General features: G+C 43.5%; 1 protein-coding gene across 12 annotated transcripts in view; it reads left to right on the plus strand.

Annotated features, from left to right (window-relative positions):
* The window catches only part of LOC107402604 (nuclear receptor coactivator 5-like), an 86,047-nt gene that overhangs the window by 54,945 nt on the left and 4,775 nt on the right, over positions 1-26,327 (plus strand). For 4 of the 12 annotated variants that reach the window (XM_076571760.1, XM_076571758.1, XM_016006671.3 and 1 more), the window contains 6 exons: positions 10,347-10,427; positions 13,588-13,673; positions 13,806-13,932; positions 17,975-18,174; positions 22,435-22,698; positions 25,367-25,561. In XM_076571760.1, the coding sequence (XP_076427875.1) occupies positions 10,347-10,427; positions 13,588-13,673; positions 13,806-13,932; positions 17,975-18,174; positions 22,435-22,698; positions 25,367-25,561 (953 nt within the window). The remainder of the gene's footprint in view (positions 1-10,346; positions 10,428-13,587; positions 13,674-13,805; positions 13,933-17,974; positions 18,175-22,434; positions 22,699-25,366; positions 25,562-26,327) is intronic. The other 8 variants (XM_076571761.1, XM_076571755.1, XM_076571762.1 and 5 more) reach the window with 5 other exon arrangements.

Raw genomic sequence — 26,327 nt, forward strand, 5'->3', positions numbered from 1 at the left:
CACCCCCAGTCCACCCAAGAAATTTACTCTATTTCCCCTTACCGGGGAGCTCCATGTGCCCCCGATCCCTTTGAGCTATTCGAGGCCTCCTTGTTACTTAACCTCTTTGGGTATATAGCATGATTATCTTTTACTTTACAGGTAATACCCTTTCTTCCTTCCTTCCTTCCTTCCTTCCTTCCTTCCTTCCTTCCTTCCTTCCTTCCTTCCTTCCTTCCTTCCTTTCTTTCTTTCTCTTTCTTTCTTTCTTTCTCCTCTTTCTCTCCCTCCCCCTCCTTCCTTCTTATTATTTGTTGTTATATTTATTTGTTTGTTTGCTTGTTTGTTTGTTTGTTTTGGGATAGAGTTTCTCTGTGTAGCTTTTGGAGCCTATCCTGGAGCTCGCTCTGTAGACCAGGCTGGCCTTGAACTCACAGAGAGGTCTGCCTGCCTCTGCTTCCCAAGTGCTAGGATTAAAGGCATGTGCCACTACCGTCCATCAATATCCACTTAAAAGTGAGTACATACCGGTTTGCCTTTCTGGGTCTGGATTAACTTACTCAGGATGACTTTTTTTTCTAGTTCCATCCTTTTGCCTGAAATTTTCATGATGTTATTTTTTTAACAGCTGAGTAATACTCCATTGTGCAAATCTACCACATTTTCTTTATCTATTCTTCGTTTGAGGGACATCTAGGTTATTTCCAGTTTCTAGCTATTATGAATATAGCTGCTATGAATATAGTTGTGCAAGTAAGTGTCCTTGTGGTAGGATGGATTGTCCTTTGGGTATATATGCCCAGGAGTGGTATACCTGGGTCTTGAGGTAGATCAATTCCTAATTTTCTGAGAAACTGCCATATTGGTTTCCATAGTGACTGTACAAGTTTGCACTCCCACCAGCAATGACGGAGTGTTCCCCTTGCTCCACATCCTCTCCAGCATGAGCTGTCACTTATGTTTTTGATCTTAGCCGTTCTGACAGGTGTAAAGATGGAATCTCAGAGTTGTTTTGATTTACATTTTCCTGATGGCTAAGGATGATGAATATTTCTTTAAGTGCTTCTTGGCCATTTGAGATTCCTCTGTTTAGAGCTGTACTCCATTTTTTTAGTTGGATTATTTGGTTTGTTGGTGTCTAGTTTTTTAAGTTCTTTATATATTTTGGATACTAGCCCTCTGTCAGATGGGGAGTTGGTGAAAATCTTTTCCATTTGTAGGCTGCCATTTTGTTCTATTGACAGTGACCTTTGCCTTACAGAAGCTTTTTAGTTTCAAGAGGTCCCATTTGTTAAGTGTTAATCTTAGAGCCTGTGATTTTGGTGTTCTGTTTAGGAAGTTGTCTTCTGTGACAATGCGTTTAAGGATATGCCCTACTTTCTCTTCTATCAGGTTCATTGTATATGGATTTATGTTGAGGTCTTTGATCCACTTGGACTTGAGTTTTGTGCAGGGTGGTAGATATGGATCTGTTTGCATTCTTCTACATGTTGACATCCAGTTAGACCAGCACCATTTATTTAAGATGCTTTCCTTTTTCCATTGTATAATTTTGGCTTGTCAAAAATCAGTGTTACATAGGTGGATTTATGTCTGGGTCTTTGATTTGATTCCACTGATCCACCTGTCTTTTATGCCAGTACCATGTGGGTTTTATTACTATAGCTCTGTAGTAGAGCTTGAAATCAGGGATGGTATTACCTCTGAAAGTCCTTTTATTGTACAGGATTGTTTTAGTTGTCCTGGATTTTTGTCTTTCCATATGAAGTTGAGTATTGTTCTTTCAAGGTCTGTAAAGAATTGTGTTGGGAGCTGGATGGTGGTGGCACACGCCTTTAATCCCAGCACTCGGAGGCAGAGCTAAGCTGATCTCTGTGAGTTTGAGACCAGCCTGGTCTACAGAGTGAGATCCAGGATAGGCACCAAAACTACACAGAGAAACCCTGTTTCGAAAAGAAAAAAGAATTGTATTGGAATTTTGATAGGGATTTCGTTGAATCTGTAGATTGCTTTTGGTAAGATGGCCGTTTTTACTATGTTAATCCTACTGATCCTTGAGCATAGGAGATCTTTTTATCTTCTGATATATTCATAGGAGATCTTTTTATCTTCTGATATATTCATCATTTTCTTCAAAGACTTGAAGGTCTTCACTTGCTTGGTTAGAGTTACCCCAAGACATTTTATATTTTTTGTGGCTGTTGTGAAGGATGTTGTTGCCCTGACTTCCTTCTCAGCCCATTTGCCATTTGTATATAGGAGGGCTACTAAGTCTTTTGAGTTAATCTTGTATCCAGCCACTTCACTAAAGGTGTTTATCAACTGTAGGAGTTCCCTGGTAGAATTTTGGGGGTTGTTTATGTATACTATCATATCATCTTGGAATAGCAGTACTTTGACTTCTTCCTTTCCAATTTGTGTCCCCTTGATTGTCTTATTGCTCTGACTAGAACTTCAGGTACTATATTGAATAGATAAAGAGAGAGTGGACAGCCTTGTCTTGTTCCTGGTTTTAGAGGAATTGCTTTGAGTTTCTTTCTATTTAATTTGGTGTTGGCTATGGGCTTGCCTTTATTTTTAGGTATGCCCTTTGTATCCCTGATCTCTTCAAGACCTTTATCATGAAGGAGTATCATGAAGGGGTGTTAGATTTTGTCAATCTTTTTCAGCATCTAATGAGATGATCATGTGGGTTTTCTTTTCTTTCAGTTGTTTATATGGTAGATTGCATTGACAGATTTTCATATGTTGAACCATCGCTGCATCTCTGGGATGAAGCTCACTTGATCATGGTAGATGATCTTTTGATGTGTTCTTGGATTCTGTTTGGGAGTATTTTATTGAGTGTATTTGCACCAATATTCATGAGGGAAATTGGTCTGTAATTCTCTGTGTTGAATCTTTGTGTGGTTTGGGTATCTGGGCGACTGTGGCCTCATGAAAGGATTTTGACAATGATCCTTCTGTTTCTATTTATGGAATGATTTGAGGAGTATTGGTATTAGCTCTTCTTTCAAAGTCTGGTAGAATTCTGAATAAAACCATCTGTCCATGGGCTTTTTTTTTTTTTTTTTTTTTTGGTTGGGAGATGTCTAATGACTGCTTCTATTTCCTTAGGGGTTATAGGTCTATTTAAATTGCTTATCTGATCTTGATTGCCCATTTCTATTAGATTTTCCAATTTTGTAAAGTACAGATTTTGTAATAAGACCTAATAATTTTTTGGATTTCCTTGGTGCCTGTTGTTATGTACCTTTTTTTTGTTTCTAATTTTGTTAATTTGGATATTCTCTCTGTGTCTTTTAGTTAGTTTGGATAAGGGTTTATCTATCTTGTTGATTTTCTCAAAGAACCAACTCTTTGTTTCATTGATTCTTTATATTGTTCTCTTTGTTTCTGCTTTATTGATTTCAACCCTGAGTTTGATTATTTCCTTCTATCTACCTCTCCTTGGGTGTGCTTGCTTCTTTTTGTTTTAGAGTTTTCAGGTGTGCTGGTAAATTGTTAGTATGAGATCTCTCCAAATTCTTTATGTAGGTACTTAGTGCTATGAACTTTCCTCTTAACACTACTTTTATTGTGTTCTATAAGTTTGGGTATGTTGTGCATTCATTTTCATTAAATTTTAGGAAGTCTTTAATTTCTTTATTTCTTCCTTGACCCAGTAGTCATTCAGTAAAGAGTTGCTCAGTTTCCATGAGTTCATAGGCTTTCTGTTGTTGTTGAAATTCAGCTTTAATCAGTAGTGGTCTGCTAGGATACAGGGGTTATTTCAGTTTTGTTTTTTTTTTTTTTATATCTGTTGAGACTTGCTTTGGGACTGAGTATGTGGTCAATTTTGGAGAAGATTCCACATGGTGCTGAGAAGAAGATATATTCTTTAGTGTTTGGGTGCAATGTTCTGTAGATATCTGTTAGATTCATTTGAGTTATAACATCTGTTAATTTTGTTATTTCTCTGTTTAGTTTCTGTCTGGATGACCTGTCCATTGGTGAGAGTGGGGCATTGAAGTCTCCCACTATTAATATGTGAGGGTCGATGTGATTTAAGCTTTAGTAATGTGTCATTTACAAATGTGGATGCCTTTGTGTTTGGGGCATAGAAGTTAAGAATTGAGATGTCATCTTTTTGGTGGATGTTTTTCTTTGATGGGTATAAAGTGTCCCTTTTTTTTTTTCTTATCTCTTTTGATTAATTTTGGTTGGAAGTCTATTTTGTTAGGTATTAGAGTAGCTATACCAGCTTGCTTCTTGGGTCCATTTGCTTGGGAAATCTTTTTCCAACCCTTTACTACAAGGTATGTCTATCTTTGATGTTGAGGTATGTTTCTTGTTTGCCTGCATGTATGTTTGTATGAGGGTGTCAGATCCCCTGGAACTGGAGTTGCTGGGAATTGAACCCAGGTTCTTTGGAAGAACAGCCAGTGCTCTTAACTGCTTGAGCCATTGCTCCAGCGAGGTATGTTTCTTGTATGCAACAGAAGGATGGATCCTGTTTGTGCATCTATTCTGTTAGCCTGTCTTTTTATTTGGGAATTGAGTTAATTGATGTTAAGGGATAGTAATGACCAATGATTGTTAATTCCTGTTATTTTGTTGTTGTTGTTGTTGTTGTTGTTGTTGGTGGTGGTGGTGGTGGTGGTGGTGGTAGTGGTGTTTGTGTGTGTGTGTGTGTGTGTGTGTGTGCGTGCGTGCGTGCGTGCGTGCGTGCGTGCGTGCGTGCGTGCGTACGTGCTTCTTTTGGTTTTGCTGGCATGAGATTATTTCCTGTGTTTTTATGGGTGTATTTAACCTTCTTGGGTTGGAATTTTCCTTCTAGTACCTTCTGTAAGGCTGGATTTGTGGATAGAAGAAAATTTTTCTAACCTTAGGAAATGCTGGTGCAAATATACTCAATAAAATACTCCCAAACAGAATCCAAGAACACATCAAAAGATCATGTAGGTTTCATCCCAAATAGTTTAAATTAGACTTTGTCATGGAATATCTTATTTTCTCCATTTATGGTGATTTGACAGTTTTGCTGGGTATAGTAGTCTGGGCTGGCATCTTTGGTCTCTCAGAGTCTTCAAGACATCTGTCCAGGCCCTTCTGGCTTTTAGAATCTCCATTGAGAAATGGGATGTAATTCTAATAGGTCTGCGCTTATATGTTACTTAGCCTTTTCTTGCAGCTTTTAATATTCTTTGTTTGTTCTGTACGTTAAGTGTTTTGATTATTATGTGGTGGGGGACTTAGTTTTCTGGTTCAATCTATTTGGTGTTCTACATCCTTCTTAAGGTTAGGAAAATTTTCTTCTATGGTTCTCTTAAGAATATTTTCTCGGCCTTTGAGCTGGGATTCTTCTCCTTCTATTCTAATTATTCTTAGGTTTGATCTTTTTATAATGTCCCAGATTTCCTGGATGTTTTGTGTCAGGAACTTTTTAGATTTAACATTTTTGTTGACCACTGTATTTATTTCTTTTATTCTATCTTCTATGCCTCAGATTCTTTCTTTTATCTCTTGTATTCTGTTGGTTATGCTGTGTCTGTAGTTCCTGTTCACTTACCTAGATTTTCCATCTCCAGAATTCTCTCAGTCTGTTTTCTTTATTGCTTCTATTTACATTTTCAGGTGTTGAACATTTTTATTAATTTCCTTCACCTGCTTGTTTTTTTGTTTGTTTGTTTTGTTTGTTTTCTTATTGGCTTTCTTTAAGAGATTTATTTGTTTCCTTCCATTGTTTGTGGGTGTTTTTATTTATTTAATTTCTTATTCATTTCTTCTTTAAGGACCTCTTTCATCTTCATAAGGTTGGTTTTAAAGTCATCTTCTTGTGCTTCAGCTGTGTTGGAATATTCAGGGGTTTCTGTAGGTAGGTTAGCTAGGCTCTGGTGGTGCCATATTGCCCTGGCTGTTGTTGATTTTGTTCTTACATTGGTGTCTAGGCATCTGGATTTGGGATTAATATAGGTCTAGGTGGCGATTTCTGAGTTTGTCTTTATTGGATGATGTTTTGTTCCTTGGTTTCTGTTTCCTCTTTGGTTATCTGGTCTTTGTGGTCTGTATTTCTCTCATCTGGCATGACCTCTGGTTCAGCAGGGCGTCTCCATCAGAGTTGGGGGCTGGACTTCTGGAAGATAGCATGGCCTATGGTCCAGCAGGGGGAGGGGGGGCTCTGTCCTTGTAACTGTTGTGTCCTGCGACTTGAGCAGCGGATATCTGAGGTGGGGCCATGTGTTGAGACTCTTTTTTAAAAACAAACAAACAAACAAAAACCTATTTATTTTTATCTTATATGCGTTGGTGTTTTGCCTGTAAGTATGAGGATGCCAGACCCCCTGGAACTGGAGTTACTGGTGGTTGTGAGCTGCCATGTGGGTGCTGGGAATTGAACCTGGGTCCTCTGGAAGAGCAGTCAGTGCTCTTAACCACTAAGCCATCTCACCAGCCCCCTATGTTGAAACTCTTAATCCCCAGTGCTTACTATATTTGAGACAGAGCATGTAGTGGGTAATTAAGATTGAGTGATGCCAGAGGTGATCCTGTTGGATTGGTTGGTTGTCTTGTAAGAAGAAACAGATTTCTGAAAGGCAGTTGTCTCTAAGCCAGGGAGAGACTGCAGTGGACCATTCTGACCTTGGACTTCCCACCAGAACTCAGGAAAAAAAAAAACAAAAACAAAACCTGTATCTTTTAAGCCACATGGTTTCTGGTACTTTGTTGCAGCAGCTCAATGAGGGAATGACTATGTGGCAGTTTGTTGGTTGGTTTCCAGTCGCTTTTCACACAAAGCCTCTGCAAACAGTAGAGTACGTGATAGTCTGTACAGATATGTCTTCTGTGGTTTGAGTGTGTCCCCAAAAGCTTGATTCTCGATGTGGTGGTGTTGGGAGGTAGCTGCTTGAGAGGTCATGACTAGTGGGGGGCCATTAGTCTTTGAGGACACTGCCTCCAGAAGAGCTCTGTACTGTAGCAGGGGGTCTCTCTGGGTTCTCTTTGACCCTGTGATCTCTTGCTCCCACTTTTTACTACAGGAGCCCTAGATGGAACTAGCTGTTTGGATTTGAAGCCATTGTAACTATGAAGTAAATACTTTTCTTTATAGTTACACAGCCACAGCTGTTTATTATAGTAAGAAAAGAAGCATTTTTATTGTGTAAGTATCTAGGAGTGGACTGGCTAGTTTATATGATGAGTGTATGTTTTACTTGTGTGTGTGTGTGTGTGTGTGTGTGTGTGTGTGTATGGAGACCAGACGTCAATGTTGGGTGTCACTCTGTACTTTATTTTTTGAGGCAGAGTGTTTTTCTTAATACAGAACTGGCTAAGTCAGCTGGGTTAGATGGCCACACACCCTAGGGACCCTGATATCTCTGCCCCCTCAGCACTGAGATGACAGATGCATGCTGCCCTACTCAGCTGTGGTACTTTGTTTTTGTTCTTGTTTTTTTTTTAGGGCGGGGGGAGAGGTATTTATTTGTTTATCAAGACTTATTTTAAGTTTAATTTTATGTTTATATCTCTGTGTGGGTATGTGCACATGTGAGTTCAGGTGTCCATGGAGTCCAGAAGAGGGTGTTGGGTCTTCCTGTTTTTCCAACACCTGATGTAGGTGCTGGAAATGCAACTCCACAAGAGCAGTATGTGCTGTTAACCACTGAGCCGTCTCTCCATCTGTTTCGCCCCCACACCTGTCTTCTAAACAGCAGTGCTAGGGATTGAACTGGCCCCATGGCTGTTCAGCAAGCATTCTACTGATGGAAGCATTTCTCTAGCTCCCGTTACACTTTTTAAGGAACTGTCAAACTACCTTCTGAGGAGATTCTTCTCTTTGCCAACCTACAATGAGAGTTCTATTTCTTCCCCACTCATCCAGACAGTCTTGAGTTGCTCTTACACCAAAGGCTCCTATCAGTCGGTATACCTTGGCTAGAAGTCAGGCAAGCACAATGTGCTGTGGAGCCTCCCTCATCTCTCAGGCTCTTAGATTAGGATCGTTATGATGATGACGATGATGTTAGTTTCCTTTTCGTAAAAATGACAGTGTTTTCACCCCTCTTCCTTGGCCTTTCATAGCTTTCCTTTTCCTTTACACAAAACAAAATAAAAAACCAAAAAACAGCTTGCTGACTTGGAGCACTGGGCTGAGAGGTATTCAAAGAAGTTGGGGTGGGGGTGCTAGCGACATGTCTCAATGGGTAAAAGCATTTGCTGTGCAAGCCTGATGACCCAAATTTAACCCCAGAACCCAGGTGAGAACAGCTGGCTGTGGTGGCCTGCATCTGTAATCTTAGCATTCCTGTGGCAATAATGGGAGGTGGAGATGAGAGCATTGGCCAAAAGCTTGAAGGCCAGCTAACATGGAGTACACAGAGCAGCAGAAACATCAAGAACCAGCTTCAGAGAGTTAGCCTCTGACCTCCACACGTGTGGTAGCACAGATGCACCTGCACTCATGCATATCTCACACATACACATAAACGATACATTTTTCAGAACTGTTAAAAGAGTCTGGGTTTTAGAGTCTGACCCACGGAAATTGAAGCGAGGCTCTGTAGCTAAGTCCTGCGAGATGAGCCGGACTCTCCTCGTCTTTTTTGACAGTGTGTGGGGAAGCCGAAGCTTCCAGCTTGTATGGTGGTTACAAGGATTCAATATAATGCATCAAAACATCTTTGCTTATTGAACATCTGGGAAGATTGTTGATTTATTAAAACAAATTTATTAGTTCTATTTATCATTGAACAGTGTTTGACCTATTGCCCACCATTTGACTGAGGGGAGCTGAGTTCTGATGGGTATCACCAGATACACTGCATTGCCTGGTCAGGATGACCATGCAATGTTTAATAATATCCAGGTCATGATTTGATCATTTGTGCATGTGGGGATATGGCATATATGTATAGGTACTCCCACTAAGGCAGTTCATGCCAGAGTGTGTTCCTTCAGGTACCCTGTTCAGGGAAGCTTCTGGTCTGCTCACTGGCTACTCAGTCTGTTTTTAAAAGATCAGAGCACATCCTGTCTCCACTAGGGTTGCTTTTGGGCATCTGGGATCGTGGCCTGTGAACACCACCCGAGTTTCTCAGCCGCATTTGACAATGGGTGGCAAGGATGCTGTCTTTTTGGCCTGCAGAATCCTGTGTCCAGCTGGTTGAAGTGTGCTAAGAGAGTATGGAGCCTTTCCTCCAATGCAGAAGTGGGGAGTTAGTATTTGATAGTAGTGCCAGCCTGCTCCACTGATGTCAGTGCTGAGTTTGAAAGGTTGCCCTCAGCATGGGCAGGTAGACTGAGCTGGAGCTGCAGGGAAGTGGGAAGGGGGGTGGTATTGGTGGGTAAAGGATTTGTTTTGCCAGGTGGGGGTGTCTTAAGGCTTTCTCTGCTCTGCCCGACCGCTGGGTTTCCAATACCCTGCAGTGCTGCTCCTTAGAGCCGGCTGGCTTTTTTGGCATCATTTGGTTTAGTTGCTAGGAAGCCGTATAAGGCAAATGCAACTTCCTTTTGACTTGCTCACATTGAACCATCTGCTTATTCCTTTTCGTGGCCTTCAAACTTGGCTAGGATCATTGAGAAGAGGGTCGAGTGGAGCATCTGCGCTCATCCTTTTTGGAAATGAAATGCTTTCTACTAACTCTTTAACCCTCTCAGCCCAAAGTTGTAACATCTTGTCAAAACCCTTGGTTCTGTTAGCTAGCAACTTGCAGCAAGCGTTGTCTTCTAAGGATGGCCATGCTTTTTGTCCTGGATTTCAATCTGTATTAATAACACATCTCTTAAATGAGGCAGATGGCGGCTGTGTGTGTCAAAGTGTATTTGGAGTGTGAATGTAGCAGTGGCTTTAGTGGAGGATGTTTACACTGGAGTTGATGTGCACAACCAGGCGCTCCATGATGAAGTAAGTGCCCGGTATGATCCAGGTGGCAGTGAATCCTTGGAAATCTGATGGTGTTGGTGGAGCAGCCATCAAAAAGAAGCTTAAAACAAAACCAGTGCTTCTTGCTTTTATAATTGATGGTTGCAGATACTTCTAGCATTGCATGGTGACTTTGGGATATATGCACTTGGGCAGCTCAGACTTAAGCTGAAGCCCCTTCTCTGGGTGAGTTGTCGTGTCTTTTCTGTGTCAGAGCTACACATTCAGTTGCCAGCTTTGCAGAAGCAGTTGAACAAACACACAAGCAAAAATAGAAACAGGTATTAAGGAATAGAGTAGAGCTTCTGACAAAGAGATTCTTGAAAAAAACCATTGTTCAAATTTTTGAAATCCAGTTTTACTGAAGACTTAATCACCTTTGAGTGTACCAAAACTGTGGAAACTAATGTATGAACTATGGGAAATAATTTCTTCTTGAGTATAATTTGTCTTTGTTGTTTTTTAGCAGTAAGCCATCTAAACCTTTTCTGCCAACTTCTCATTCTCCCCAAGAGGGCTACTTAAAGGAGTGTGAAGACAGGCTAAGGTGAGATTTTATTGTTGGGGCTCAATTTGCTAAAAGCTTAGGCAGTAATGCAAATGTGTTCTTACTGTGCAGATCTAGATGTTGGCTGAAATTGGTGCTATTAATATTTGCTTTTGGGAAGTCCCTTGGGTCAAGTTGATCATATTAACCACTCTACTTTAACTTTTACCTTTCCATAGTCATTTGGACTCTTAACTGAAGTATACCCATGGCCAGAAGAGCCTCAGCCACCAGGTCTTTGTCTGTGGCATTTTTCAGCCATCTCTGGGTGACTTCCTTGCTTTGTTCATTCTCTGTAGCAGGTCTGTGACTCTCTTCTCTATGTGCTTTTCTGCTGCTGTCCAATTGCTGTTACATGCTCAAAAAAGATCATTTATTTCACTGCAAGACAAATTAGTACTTCAGAGGCAAATGTAAATATCAGTTGTTTTTAAAAATGGGGTTGGAGAGTTGGCTCAGCCAGCAGTTAAGAACACTGGCAGCTCTTCCAGAAGGGACCCAGGTTTGATTTCTAGTACCTACATGATGGCTCACTCCTGTCTCTAACTCTAGTCCCAAGTCTCTGCTGGCCTCTATGGGCATCATACATGCACACTGTACACAGATATACATGAAGGCAAAAAACCTGTACATATAAGAAAAATAGTTGGTGTTTTTTTAAACCGAGGAGCAGATTGACATATAAAAGCATATGATATTAAAGTGAAAACTTCTGTTTAGACTATACCAGGTTTGGGGGTTTGCTTGTGTGAAGCAGGGTCTCTCTACATAGTCCCAGCTGTCCTTGAACTCACTACACAGACCAGGCTGGCCTCAAACTCACAGAGATCCACCTGCCTCTGCCCAAGTGCTGGGATTAAAGGTGTGCGCCACCTTGCCTGGCCTTAAACAGCATTTTGCTTTGTTTCCTAGGTTGGTCTTTAAGTCTTGGGCTCAAGTGATCCTCCTATGTGAGCCTCAAGTAACTGAAGCTAGGGCAAGGTGCCACGTCCTCTTGTTTTCTTTAGTGATTTTAGTGCCTCATATGGTTATTGTTCTGAAGCATGCACATTTCACTCTCAAGGCTCTTCTGTCTCCTTTTCTTGTTTTTTGTATTCAGCAGGGGAGTGCCTCTAAGCAGGTGAATCAGCGTAGCATTTCAAGCTGCTCACCTTGGATCTTACTATGTAGTTTTGGTAAAAGCAGTTTTCCTTGAACTGTATTTGAATTGATTTTTATGTGTATGAACTTTGACAAGGTCTCTCTTCTGCCTCCATTAGAGATGAGTTTTGTGACATATTAAATTAATAATTCAAAATTGAAAAATGCTTCCTCAAGTTCAGAAGCACTAGGAAATATAGAATTCAGGAGTGACTGTTAATAGGGGTTAGTTTCTCTCAGGTACCATTTCCTGAAAGAGAGAGACCTAGAATGCCTTCGCTGTTGGATTACCTTCAAAAGGAGAGGGTTTCTGGCCCTGGTCTGGAAGGAACCTAGAGGCAGAAGTGGATAATAACGGTCAGCTTCCCGTGAGGGCTCACTTGGCCTCAGCTACCGTTCCCTGGGCTTTGCAGCAGCAGCCCCTGGAGTCCCCCAGCAGGCTGTGAATAGTCTCTGTTTTAGAAGAGAGGAATTGAGCTGGCTGTGGAGGCACACACCTCTAGCCCCAGTCTGTAGGGCATGAACTGGTCTCCACCAGTTCAGGCCATCCTTAGCTACAGATTAAGTTAGAGGCCCATGTAAGACCCTACCTCAAAACAAACTGAACAGCCAGCCAAATAGAAGTGAGGAGTCTGAGACAGATGAGGATAAACTCTTGCTTGCTAGTAAGTGAAGCTGAGAGGGCCTGGCCAGTTCTACTCATCTTCTACTATTTGCCCTGGACGGCCCGGATGCCAGCTTCTGGGACATTTGCAGTCTCCTCTACTTCCTTGCTTGGGGAGGCAAGGGAACTTACTTTCTACTTTATTATTAGAAAGTATATGGGGCCATGGATGTAACTCTGGCAGAGTACTTATCTGGTATGTGTGGGGCCCTGGGTTTGACACTACCTCCCCCAAGAAGAAGGAAGGAAGGGAGAGAAGAAGGAAAAAGAAAAGGAGCGGGAGAAAGGGAATACAAAGATTGAGGGAAAGCCAGCAAGAACAAATGTAGCCAGGTTTAAAGAAAGCTGATAACTTTGGGATAGCTGGATTCAGTGGCCTGTGTCCGTCAGAGACGGCAGACAGAGCTGCAGCAGGAGAGGGTGAGGGAACCCTGCGGAGGTGCACGATCCTCCAGGAAGTAGGGAGAGTCTGGGACGCAGGCAAGCATTTCAGTTCTGTCTACTGTGGGAACAGTTGAGAAGAAGCTAACCCAGAACCAAAGAGGAGGAGCGGAGGGACTGGTGCTTGGTGGCAGTGTACTGAGCAGTCAGTGTGACAGAGTGCAGCCAGTGACGCCCCACCATGTGCACCCCGCCATGTGCGCGAGGCCTCTTGTGGGAAGGCAGCTAATTGCTGCCTGCCGAGACTTCTTTCCCTGGCAGGACGTTCCTTGTGGACAAAAACATTGCTATCTAGATACTGGGGAGCTGCAATAAAAGTGCCTGATTTAGGGTACAGAGCCATCGAATTCCCCCTTTCCTCTGTTAAATCACAGCAAATGGGAGCACTTTGGATGGTTAATAGATTACCCAGCATCTGTGCACTATTTTGCACACTTTTAACAAGGGAACATAACTTGCTCGAGGGAGCTGAGGAGTACTTAAGAGTGTGGGAGCAAAGCTCAAGGAGTTGAGTTTGCCTGCATCTAACAAAGACCCTTAGAAGTGTAGATGGGAACACTTTTTTTCCCACTTGGACATTCTTATAAAAATATTTCCCGTCCTTCAGACCGAGCGCTGGAAGCATAAGTCAGTCCGTTTGTCTTGTAATTTGCATCTTATTTAATAAGGATAGTGACTCTGTTGAGCACTTTTTATTGTAGCAGTTGAGAAGAAATGGATGAGAAATGGCAGAAACTCTTAGACTCACATAATACTCTAAAATGAGAACAGATTCTTGGCTAACATTTCTAAACAGCCACTGTCTTAGGTGACTGTAGCTTGCATTGGGTGATCTGGATTGGGTTTTTATGTTGTGGGGGCATGTTCAGAGGGAAAACATCTGCACAATTTGAGAAAATATTTTCATACTTCCAGCAGTACTGAAGAATTATGGGGGAATGTGTTTGATTATTCAAAAAGGAATGAAGATAACCATGAGCAATGCCAGTACTTTCAGCTAGGTAAGAATTCTGTCAAGACCATTTACAGTGTGCTGACTGTTGTCGGGGCACTGTTTTACTTTGGAAGGCCGCCCTTCACCCTCCTCCACGGTGCTTTGGTCATGTGGAAGCCCTAGTGCACCTGTTTTGCAGATCTTGCCAGTGGCAGGGATGCTCAGAGAGCGGCGCTTTTCCAGCATTTCTACCGACTGCTCCAGAAAGCATGGGATCGAGAGAAGCCTTCGGATTGCGTTATTGTCTCTATGGACACAAGTCAGAGGTGACTTTATTTCTTTTTAGCTTACCAAATGAGGGTGTGTGCACACTATGACTTAGGTGCAGTCTTGAGTACATAACTTACTGGGCGTCAACATTAGGGACATTCCTTTAAGATTGTCAAAATGTCATTGTTGGCCTAACTAAATTGGAATTAGGGGCATCATTTCCAGATTCCTGTCTTACTCAGATTTTCTTTATTGCTTGCATTTTCACCCCCTTTTAGGGTATGCCCATCTCATGCATCAGGACTTTTCTACGCTGTTTTAAAATTGCTTCTGTCCACTATCTTAATAACAGTGATTTCATGAGAAGTACTGGCTTATGTCCCTGGCTTATGTCTGTGTCTGCAGTGTTTGGCAGAGTCTGGCTGGTAGACAAATGGTTGGCTTGAGGGCTGAATACGTGTTGTGGTATCGCTCACTACATGACACTAAGGATCACACAATGAACAGAGTTCTGCTATATGATACCAGACACATGTGAATGTGAAACATGGCTCTATTAAGGCAGTGTTAAGCTTTCTCACATTTCCCTTTTATTTTTTTTTGAGACCAGGTCTGGCTGTATAGCCCCGCTGGTCTGGAACTTGCTATGAAGACCAGGTTATTCTCTGTCTCAGAGATCTGACTGCCTCTGCCTCCCGGGTGCTAGGATTAGTTAGGGTTACACATCAACAAATCCTGTTGTTGTTGACGTCATCTTCTCTTCCTCCTTCTCCTCTTCTCTCTCTTTTTTTTTAAATCTGCAATCTTATGGCTACTTAGAATTTTTATTCACTATTAAAAAGCAAAATTATAGCTCCATTTCATTTGTAGGGCGTTTGGGTTGGGAGACAGTATGCTAGAAGAAATGAGGTCAGTCACAGCGTGGGAGAGGGCTATTCCTTTTACAGTCGAATGATGGAATTCTTCTTAATTGAAAGATGTCCAGAAGTGCCCTGGATTAATTTGATCATGTAGTAATTTAGACAGATTTTGAACCTAGAGGTGGAAGACTCAGCATGGATAGTAGGTTTGCTGCCTCAGCATTTAGCAATTTTGCCACAAGGCTGCTTTGGCCTGGTCACTGCATTAGTCTTTGACTAAATTAGCTTCCCCCTGCCTCCCCAAAGGCAAGGTCTCAGTGTGTAGCCAGGCCAGCTGTGAATTTGTGGCAACTCTCCTGCCTTAGTCTCCCAGGTACTAGTCACAGGTTTGAGCCACAATGCCTGGGTTAGATTTGCTTGTCTTTCCTTCTTCCGTCCGTCCCTCCCTCCCTCCCTTCCTCCCTCCCTCCCTCCCTTCCTCCCTCCCTCTAAAATATTTGTTTATTATGTGTACAATGTTCTGCCTCTATGTATGCCTGCAGGCCAGAAGAGGGCACCAGATCCCATTATAGCTGTTTGTGAGTCACCATATGGTTGCTGGGAATTGAACTCAGGACCTCTGGAAGAGCAGCCAGCGCTCTTAACCTCTGAGACATCTCTCCAGCGTGCGCGCGTGTGCGCGCGCACACACACACACACACACACACACACACACACACACACACACACACACACACACACCGTCCCCCTTAACATGGTCTTCTTTTTTTTTTTTTTTGAGACAGGGTTTCTCTGCGTAGCTTTGTGCCTTTCCTGGAGCTCACTTGGTAGCCAAGGCTGGCCTCGAACTCACAGAGATCCGCCTGGCTCTGCCTCCCGAGTGCTGGGATTAAAGGCGTGCGCCACCACCGCCCGGTTTCATTTTCATGGTCTTATATAGTTTACACTGACCTCAAATTTACACTGACCTCAAACTTGCTATCTAGGTGAAGATGACCTTGAATTGGTGGTTTTCGTACCTCCACCTCTCAAGTGGGATTATAAACATGTGGCATAAACTCCCAGTTTACGTGGTGCTGGAGATTCAGGGCTCAGTGCTGCCGGGCCAGTTCTCTGCCACCTGAGCTACTGTCCAGCCCTTAGATGAGCTTTCTTAGCATTAGTAACAAGTGTCATATATCTGACTTGGATCATCTTGTATTTCATTTAGAACTGTGGCTGACTCCACCTGCTTGTTGGACTAAACATGATCCTCATGCTCTGGCCATCTTCCAATCAGCAGAGTTGGGCGGCCGGCACTAATTGAGGGCAGTCTTGTAATGAAGACTGTCTGAGACTGCATTTCTTCTCCTCTCCATCTAGAGTGGCATTAGCAGCTACTCCTCACATGTTCCCTAGCTCCTGCCTGGTGTTCTCTGGCCTGGCAGTTAGATCCGGACACTAGAGTGGATGCAGTGCAGAATTATGTTAGCCACAGTGTGTCTGCAGCTGTTTGCTCTCTTGTCACGTTGGTGTCAGGAAGGTTTATAGTGTGGTACAGTAGTTGGTTGATTCATTCTTTTATACTGTAAAACACTAATTTCAGTCCATGTCATCTAATATGAATTATTTCTGCAGTGACTATGAAATATGGGCTGTATGAACTATTTGTTGTTTTCTTCCCGAGTTTATTTTCTGAAATCATCCATACTTTGCTAAATTGCCAGAAACATGTTTTCCTGTCATCGCAATAATCTTTAGTTCTGTAAGATATGCGTTTGACTGACTTGTCACATGTAAGGCTCCGTGCACAGGACCATAAGTGTAAGTCAGTGACAGCTCTTGTTTGTGAGAGGTGTGTCTGATAGTGGAACACACACACACAGCTAGAAGAGCAGGTACAGGGCTGAAAGCAAAGCTCAGTTAGAAGAGCGATTCTTCCCCGAGTGCTCTTACAAGCCTGCTTGCTACTTGGCAGTGAAGACAGGAGTATCAGAAATTTGAGATTGAAAGAGAGAGATGAAATGTACTAAGGGCTTGTCCCACCAGAAGCCAAATATTCATACAAGAAAGAGTGGGTTACCATAGTTTGGAGATAAGGTAAAGAGATTGCAGAGAATCATGTCACTTGTATTGAGCCTCTGAGCTGACGACTAGAATGTGAATAATAAACAGAATGGCAGAGGGGAACAGAAGAAAAAAGGGGGAGAGTTGATCATCCAGGGATGATGGATTAGTTTGGCAAGAAAATGAGGTGTTTGAAGCTTAGTATGTGGAGAGCCTGTTTAGATGGGTTGAAGTATAACACCTTTTATTTACTTACTTTTTTTTCTAGTGTATGTCTTGCTAGGACTGAGAATGCTTGTTAAGGAGTTTAGGTTGCAGAGCAGGGCTTTGCAGGTTTTTAAATAACTACCAGGCAGGAATGACCACATCCACTCAGGGAGAGGCTTGGGGAGACTGACTGAGGGTGGAGGCTGAGGAAGCAGGGTATGGATCACTTGGGTTTTTGATCCAGTCTTGGTTAATGTGGTGAATGCTGGCTGACTCCAGTGCCCCTCGTCCTCTCCTACGAAAGAACCCTCCTGATGGAGATGACGTGGGGAGGGAGGGCCTCTTAGCAAACTGAGGTGAAGACTGCCTTGTTCTTTGGGGTAGTCTTCTCACCTGCTCTTTAAAACAATCTTAAGCTTCTTTTAACTTGAATGCTTCCATTTTTAAAAAGGCTACTCATGGTGCTTACTCAGCCCAGTACCCAGTATACCGAACAAAAGCATATCCTCTACTGTCTTTGTATTGTTGTGTTTCGAGACAGGGTCTCATTATTTAGCCCTGGCTGTCCTTTGTAGCTCAATATGTAGACAAGGCTAGCCTTGAACTCACAGAGATCCTCCTCCCGCTGCCTCCCAAATGTTGGGATTAAAGACATGCGCCACCATGCCTGGTGTGTTTTCTTTACTAAATTATACACATAGTCAATCTTATAAAGGATTTTACAGTTTCAGAAAAGATTGTACTTCACTAAATATAAATAAAATAATAATAATTAAATAATAATGAAACATTGTCTTACTCTTGCTTGCTTAACTATGTAGTGTTGATGTGGATTTTTTTCTTCTGTTAAACTGAAAAGTAACCAGTGTTTTCATTTATTTATCTCTCTCTCTCTCTCTCTCTCTCTCTCTCTCTCTCTCTCTGTGTGTGTGTGTGTGTGTGTGTGTGTGTGTGTGTGTGTGTGTGTGTGTGTGTGTGTGTGAAGGGATTATGTGACAGCCATAGGCCGCCGCCTACGGGATCATGGTCTTGTAGTGGAAACAATTCACCTGGCCTCGGGATCGGCCCTCACTCGCGCACTGCAGGATGTTAAAGATGATGGTTCCCCCTTCTGTATTCTCGTGGAGCAGTCTAATGTGAAATATTCCTCTTGTACCGTAATCATGCTTCATGAGTCCATCAAAAGTAAGTGTCGGTTCTAAAAGTATCTCTAGAGACAAGCCCTGCTTTAAACGTGAGGGGCCTTTCTTTGTATGCTGGTCTACTTTGAAGGTTCGTGTTTGTAGCTGAACTGCTTTTAGTTGAGGAAGAAAGTCTTGTAGGTACCACAAAGTCTTTTTTCTGTGTATCGCTGAAAACTGAAACCCAGATCACCTTTACTGCATCTGTGTAAGGATCACACAGCCAGATGGGACAGGCTTCCACATTAGTTCCAGAACTTGAGAGGCAGAGGCAGAAGGATGGGTCACTTGAGCCCAGGAGTCTGGGCTATGTAGACCTTGTCTCAAATACAAAAGAGCCTAAAATATCCTGTCAGTGATGTTTATAACAGATTGCCATCTGTGGAGATTTTGGCCAAATCTTACCACTAGCTTTTATATTCTTGATGGCTAAATCTTACACTCTCCTTTTTCCAAGGATTCTCTTAAACTTTGTATTAATCTACTTCCTCTCACTGTGGGGGGAGAGATGATCAACTTAAATAGAGTTGTTGATCCCAATTTCTTTGTTTTCCATCTGAGTTCATATAGAGCCATGGTGCTGTCTGTCATGGCGGTGGTGTCAGAGGGAGCTGCTTACCTGATCATTAGAAAGGGAAAGATGAGCTAGAGGTCAGACCCAGCGTCCCATTCCACAGTACACTCTAGTGACCGGACTTGACTCCTGCTAGACCCTGCTTCTCCACACAATGGCTGGAGACCAGACCTTTAACACTCGGGCCTTTGGGGAGCATTGACCCAAGCTCTTTTTTATCTTTTTTTTTTTTTTTTTTTTGGTTTTTCGAGACAGGGTTTCTCTGTGTAGCTTTGCGCCTTTCCTGGAGCTCACTTGGTAGACCAGGCTGGCCTCGAACTCACAGAGATCCGCCTGGCTCTGCCTCCCAAGTGCTGGGATTAAAGGCGTGCGCCACCAGCGCCCGGCCCTTTTTTATCTTTTTAAAGTATGCTTTTTCTATGCTTTCTCAGCCATTTCTTTGTTCTAGCATTCATGAGAGTACATGGAAATTAATACCCTCCCCCCTTGTTTTTTTGTTTGATTTTGAGACAAGATCTCACTGTGTAGTCTTGGGTAGAATGGAACTCACTCTGTAGACCAGGCTGGTCTTAAATTCAGAGATCCACCTGCTCTGCCTCCCAAGTGCTGGAATTAAAGGAGTGCACCACCACTGCCCAGTGAAAATGATCCCCGTTCTGCTCCTTGAATGTACAAGCTTTGACAGATGCCCACATCCAAGCACATCCTTCAACCTCTCTACTGTGCTCAAGTTTGCTTTTCCTGTTCTTGTCTTGACCCCATTTTCTGCAGTTGGAGGCTGAAAGTGGCATTTTTCCTCCTGGAGGCAGGGGGCGAGCCTCATGGGAGGCTCCTCCATATCCTGCGTCTCTCTCACCCAGATCTACTGAGTCTTCCAGTCCTCTTTCAGAAGCCTCTGCACTATTCTGTTCCATCCAGACTCATGAAGTGTCTCTTGTATCCCAGACTCTGTGTCCCTGGCTTCATTTCTTCCCTGGTTAGCAGCAGTTGAGCATGCTTTCCCTTCGGGCTCTGGGTCCTGTTCCAGCAGCATCAGATGCTCTTGCTAAGTCAGAGGGTCTTTCCCTTGAACGGAGCCCACGGACACTAGTAGCCAGAATTAATTTATCCCCATAAGTTCAAGAATTGGTACAGAAGTGAATATCGGGTTAATGTTCTAAATTCAGCTGTCACATTGGGTCTGAAGGGAGAAAAATGATAAGCTCTTGTTTCTGTCATGGGAAGGCTGAGCTCTTTTATCAGGATCATGGCATCTCTCTTGCCTGCCTGCCAGCTTTTGTTCAGTTCTACACTTGAGAGTGTGAAATTATGGTTCTTCTGGACTCAGTAGTTAGAAGGCAAAAATCACAGTTACTTTACACATACGTTCTAAAATGTAAAAGAGCTCACTCTTTCAATAATTACAAATCTCAGTCTCCTGGGAAAAGTTTAATTTGAACCAGTTGTGAAAAGGACTAATTATGTTTCATTACTTAAGTGTTGACATCATGCAAGATCATTTAAGAAATCATCACAATAGGTAGAATATTTGTTGAGTATTAATTTTTTTGTTTTGTTTTGTTTTTAGAGACAGGGTTTCTCTGTGTAGTTTTGGTGCCTGTTCTGGATCTCGCTCTGTAGCCCAGACTGGCCTCAAACTCACAGAGATCCGCCTGCCTCTGCCTCCCGAATGCTGGGATTAAAGGCATGCACCACTGCCACCTGACTGGTAATTTCTTTTTTATGTTCAGAAGAGTGTTAATGTGGACATTGTTTGTCATCCCTGACAAATTTTCTCTGATGAGCCGTGTCTGTTTAGTAAACCAGTCACAACTGTTCTCTTTCAGGGTCCTTTATAGCAAGTGCGTGGCTTCTGTGCCAAGACAGGTGTTTAAAATAACCACACTGTAAAGTCTAAAGCCTGAAGCCTATTATGTAATATAGTCATACTCTTTCCTAAACATCACCTTAATAAACATAGTGTAAGATTTAGCCAAATACAGTCATGGCCCTTGCAGCTCTGAAGAACCTGGGCTTGGAATTTGTTCAGAACATGGTGATACATGGCAGGCCAGGCAGAGTAGGGAGTCCATCCAAGAGTCAGCTGTCATGAAGTCAGCTTTCCAGACAGACCTAAGAGAGACTGGGAGGGAGGGAGGGAGGGAGGGAGGGAGGGAGGGAGGGAGGGAGGGAGGGGAGAAGCCCTTTAAGGATGTAGCGAAGACTAGCCGCTCCTTACTGTCTGTGACCCCTCTGACTCCCATGGCTGCCCTTTCCAACTCCCGCCCATCTCCTCTGAGTGTCCTTCCTCTTAGTGCTGCATCCTGATGTTGTGGGGAACAGAGCACCCTCACCTTTCAGCTTTTCATTCTTTGCTCCGTCGTTGTCTTCCATTAGTGTCTGTCACTGTAAAGTGATAGGTTTCATAGTGACATTGTTCAGGTATGTCATGTGCTTTGACCACATTCTCTCTCCATGTTTTCTCCTGTCCCTGCCCCTTGTTTCTGGGTTTGGTTTGGTTGCTAAGTACACTAGGATGACGTTGAACTTACCTTTGCCTCTCAAGTGCTGAGGTTACACGTGTGGCATCACATTTGGCTTTTGTTTCTATTTTTTGATGTGACAGTTTGGTCTTTTAAAAACTGGGTTTCTCTTCTTGAAGCATTTCTGGGCCTGGGAAATGGCTCAGTGGGCGGAAGTGCTTGCTGGGTGTCATCGACCCGAGCTCGATGCCTAGAACCCAGACAGAAAGTCAGACGCTGTGACCCGCATCTGCAATCCCAGCGCTTCTTATGGCAAGATGGGAGGTAAAGAGAGCATTACCCAGAAGTTGGTGGGCCGGCTAGCCTGGCGTAGACAGCATACAGTGGTAGAAGTGGGATCCTGCCTCAGAACACAGTAGAAGGGGGAAACGGCTTCTGCAGAGTTGTGCCCTGACCTCCACGTGTGTGCCATGCCTGTGCACGTGTGCTCCCGAACACTCTTGCTCTCTTTCTAACTCATTTTTGCACACATATATATGCACTAAGAGAATAATTCAAATTAATTTTATTGACACTTATCCCATGTATTCCTACAGCTGTTGCTTGTTATAATTTATGTATTTACTTAAACTTTTTTTTTTTTAGGTGGAGCCTGGTCTCTATGTCGGTGGTTCTTACAACCTGTGGGTCATGACCCCTTTATGGGGTCGAATGACCCTTTCACAGGGGTTGCCTAAAACAGATATTTATATTATGATTCACAACAGTAGCAAAATTGCAGTTATGGGGTAACAATGAAAATAATTTTATGGTTGGGGGGGTCACCACAACATGCGGAACTGTATTAAATTGTCACAGCATTAGGAAGGTTGAGAACCACTGCTCTATGTAACTTTGATTATCCTGGAACTCACTATGTAGACCAGGCTGGCCTCTTATAGAGGTCCTCTATATCTCAAGTGCTGGAATTAGAAGGATGTGCTGCCATGCCCAGCCTTTCTATAATATTTAAATAAGAAATAATATCTATTTTGAAATCAAATAGAGTTCCTGCTGTGGAGGGCTCTAGTCAGTTCTATTCATCTGCATCAAAGACCAAGACAGTTTATACAGCTTGCAGTTGGATTATCCATTTTCTGATTGTCTTTTCTTGTTACTTTATTTTATAATGATTTCTTTAAAATATATAGAGAGACCCGTATGATTAAACACCTTGTTCTTGTCTCAGTACATCGGCATATGCCCCTGGAGGATGCGCTGCTTCTGGTGGTTAAAGAATTGAAGAGGTTTTTCTCTGGACAAAGCACCGGGATTTCTCAGAGGGCTACTGAGCTGGTGGATGACTTCCTGGGCCGCGAGAACTTGACCAGCTACTCTGTTCCATCCGACATCTGCCATCTTCTTTTCCTGTTGAGTGAGGGGAAGCATTTGTACAGTGATGAGCTGGGCGTGCTCCTGGACTACCTGACGGTCAGGAGAGAGCAGCTGCGAGGTGCGTGATGGTGTCCTTCCCTTCTGAGGTCTAGACTCGAGGAACAACATCCTTTTCCTATACACCCAGGTGTGGGAGAAAGCTACGTATACCATTCAAAGAGAGGACAGTCTGTGTGTGTGATACAAAAGGAACCAGTCTGCATGGGTTTCACACAGAAACACACATACGTTTCTAAGCTTTGTGGACTGAAATGCTTCTTTTGAGGTTAAAGTTACTTTTGAATCAGATGTTTAAAAATATAGTTAAGGTAATTTTTTTTACATTTATTATTTTATGTATGAGCAGGAGTGGATGAGAAGACAAGTTGTGGGAATTGGTTTTTCTACCATGTGGATCCAAGTGATTCACTTCCAGTTGTCAGGCTTGGTGGCAAACATCTTTACTGGCTGAGCTGTGGCTGGCCCTAAAATACATTTTTTGACTTATTCTTTGATAATGCCATGCATGTGCATAATGAACTCTGGTCATGTACACCTCATTACCCTCCCTCCCCCTTCTCGGTCCCGCTGAACTCACCTTTCTCACAGCAAGTCCCCTCCTGCTTTCAGGGCTGGTTTTGTGCCCCGCCGAGTCTAATTAGGGTTGCTTGCATAAGCCCGAGTGTGGGGTTATTTACTGGTGCACGAGCAGCTCACTAGCGGCCACACTGCTGAAAGACAAGGACGCCCTGTCTCCCCAGCAGCCATTAACTGCCCTTAGCTGCTCAGGGAGGTGTGCGGCCTCATGAGCCCCTCCTTGAGCCATGATAGACCGTCGACAGGTCCAGTCTTGTTGGGGTAACTACATCTGTCTACTGTGCATCTGTGAGTACAGCAGCCACATCGGGTTCAGAAGACAGTACTTCACAGCACTAGTTCCCTTCCTCTGGCTCTTACCTTCTTTCTGCCCCCTCCATGATTCTCCCCGAGCCTGAGGGGTGGGGGAGGATTGATGGAGATGTCCCGTTTAGGACTGAGCACTCGGTCACTTATTCTCAGCACCTTCACCAGTTTTGAGTGGTTGGATTAACTAAAGTTTCTCTGCAGGACCAAGAGCAGCACTAACTATAAGTATAAACATAAATATTTAGAAGGCAGATATTTGACAACATATCCATTTAGCAAAACAACAGGAGATTTTCCCTAAGGTCCATGACCTCCAGCCAGCACTGTGCATTTTTGACTAGGTTTACAGTATCAGACATGACTTCCCTCCTGTAGATCAGGTCTCAAATCCAATCATCAAGCGATTGGTTCCCCCCATAACTTTGAAGCCACTATGATAGCATCAGTGAGCACATCTTGGCTGGCTGGTCAGTATGACAGTATGCAGGATTCATAGTGGGTAAGACTGTTGATTTTACCCCATCGGCCTCTAGCTCTGTGGAAGCTAGCCATCAAGGGGAAGGCTTCCCGCTCTGTACTGTCCTGATTTCTTTACATCCCGCAACACACCACACAGTGCATGTCTGCAGCAGTACAAGCTTACTGTCTAGTTCTGCTAGGCAGCCAAGAGAAGTGGTAATGACCTGCATTCCTTTGGAAGCCTCTGGAAACTCCCTAACCAGTAGCACACAGGGAGGTATCTTACACCTCGCATTGGGACTTCTGTTTAATAACTGGCAGCTTTAGGGAGCAGCAGCATCACCCAGCCATTCAGACTTCTAAAAAGTAATTTCTTTGTTATATGCACGTGCATGATGTGTGTGACTTCCAGCACACGTGTGGAAGTCAGAGAACAAGTCTGTGGAGTTGGTTCTCTCCTTCCGTGTTTCCGTGGGCTCGGATTAACTGGGGCTTCTACAGCAAGTGTTTATCCCCTGAGGCATCTTGACAGCCCCTCTCCTTTTCTTTAAGTCACTTTGCAGTGGAAGAGGCTTCCAGGCGCTGTTTCATACATGCTTAGTTTTGGTTGCTCCTTCCCCCACCTCCATCCCCAGTGGTTCCCTTTCTCCGTTCATATCATATGTTGAACCAACTTTGTAGTCAGTGGAACAACCTCTGTCTTCACATGGACACGTAATTTCCTCCCTCCCGGCTCTGGGCTTCATTTTTTGTTAACACTGACATGCTTACAGCACTGATAACTGTTATAAGCATAAAGATGTGTATGGTTCCTAATGTTGGGGATTTTAAAGAACATTTCATTTATGATCTTGCTTCTTCAAGTAGTGACTTTCTAGCTGAGCGTGATAGCGCACTCATTTAATACTGGCATTCAGGAGGTAGAGGCAGGCAGACCTCTGAGTTCAAAACCAACCTGGTCTACAGAGCGAGTTCCAGAACAGCCAGGGTGACACAGAGAAACCCTGTCTCAAAAAAACCCAATAAATAAGTAGTAACTTTCTTATTAGCTTGTTTTGAGTGAAGTGTGTGAGACAAAAATAATAACCACTTGTCCCTTGAAGGGACAAGTAACTGCTGTGCTGCACACCTGGGATGCATTAAAGCTTTAATGACTTGTTATCTGACGAGAGAGAGAGTGTTTAGTTTTCTATAGTTACTGTACTTACTTTCTTGGGGCGGGTGGAATCTAGAAAGCTCAAACATGACAGTCCTGTTTCTAAATCAGTAAAAGGAGAGAAGGCTTTCTTGAATAAGCAGAAGTGAACTTGGTTGACTAGCTGGGAAGGCTCACTGGCCTGGACTGCAGGCTTCTGCTAACCATTACTCTTTCTACTTTCTAGGATGCGAGGCTCTGGATCCGTCAGCCAAGAGCAGCATGCCTGCCTCGTTTCAGGGCAAGATCACCCCCATCGTGAGCAAGCCGCTTCCTCTGCTGCCGGTTTCTGGCCCCCGGCCCTTACTTGATATTGCCCCTCCCCGCTCGGTCAAGCCCCTTGTTGGAGACAGGCAGGAAGCTGGCCCGGCCCCAGCCCCAGGTCAGTGCGTGTCTGTGCTGCAGGGCAGGCCTCCTCCAGCAGCGCCTCTCCTCTCGGGGTCAGATGATGTGCTTTGGATTTCCTCCTGACTGCGTCACAAACCTGAAAAAATCCTTCTACTGAGCCTGTGGCCATATCAACAGATGTTTAAACTGGGTTCTCATAACCCCTACCCTAAATTCAAATGTTTTTGAGGCTTTTATTTCTAAGTGATGGCAGTCTTCTAAAGTGAAGTTTCACTACCGTAGCTTCCCTTTTTTTTTTTTTTTTTTTCCGTTTTATCACTTTGACTTGTATGTATTTTGTCTGCTTGTATGTATGTGCACCATGGGCATGCCTGGTGCCCACTGAGGTTTTAGAAGGCATCAGATCCCCTAGAACTGGAGTTACCACATTTGTGAAACCATGTGTGTGCTGCAAGCCAACTCTGGGTCAATTGAGAGCAACAGGTCCTCTTAACCACTGAGCCATCTCTCCAGCCTCCCTGTCCCTTTTTCTGTGTGAGGATCTGCCCCAGGTTAGTTTAAACTGGAGACTTGAAAGCTCTCATGACTGACCTCAATCCTGACTGGATCCTGTTGCTCAGAAGGGTTCCCCAGACCCATCTCTTCCCTCTGAGGAAGGCCTGGCTGAAGTCTAACCACATACGTTCAGACGTCAATTCAGGCCTGGCTGGCCTTCAGCACCAACCTCTGTGTGCCTCTGAGGAGCCTCTGTGCATCGGCTGAGCCTCTTCTGTCCTGAAAGCAGGATATCTATCCCTGTT

This window comes from Peromyscus maniculatus, chromosome 5 (genome assembly GCF_049852395.1).
Source record: "Peromyscus maniculatus bairdii isolate BWxNUB_F1_BW_parent chromosome 5, HU_Pman_BW_mat_3.1, whole genome shotgun sequence".
NCBI classification, from domain to species: Eukaryota; Metazoa; Chordata; class Mammalia; order Rodentia; family Cricetidae; genus Peromyscus; species Peromyscus maniculatus.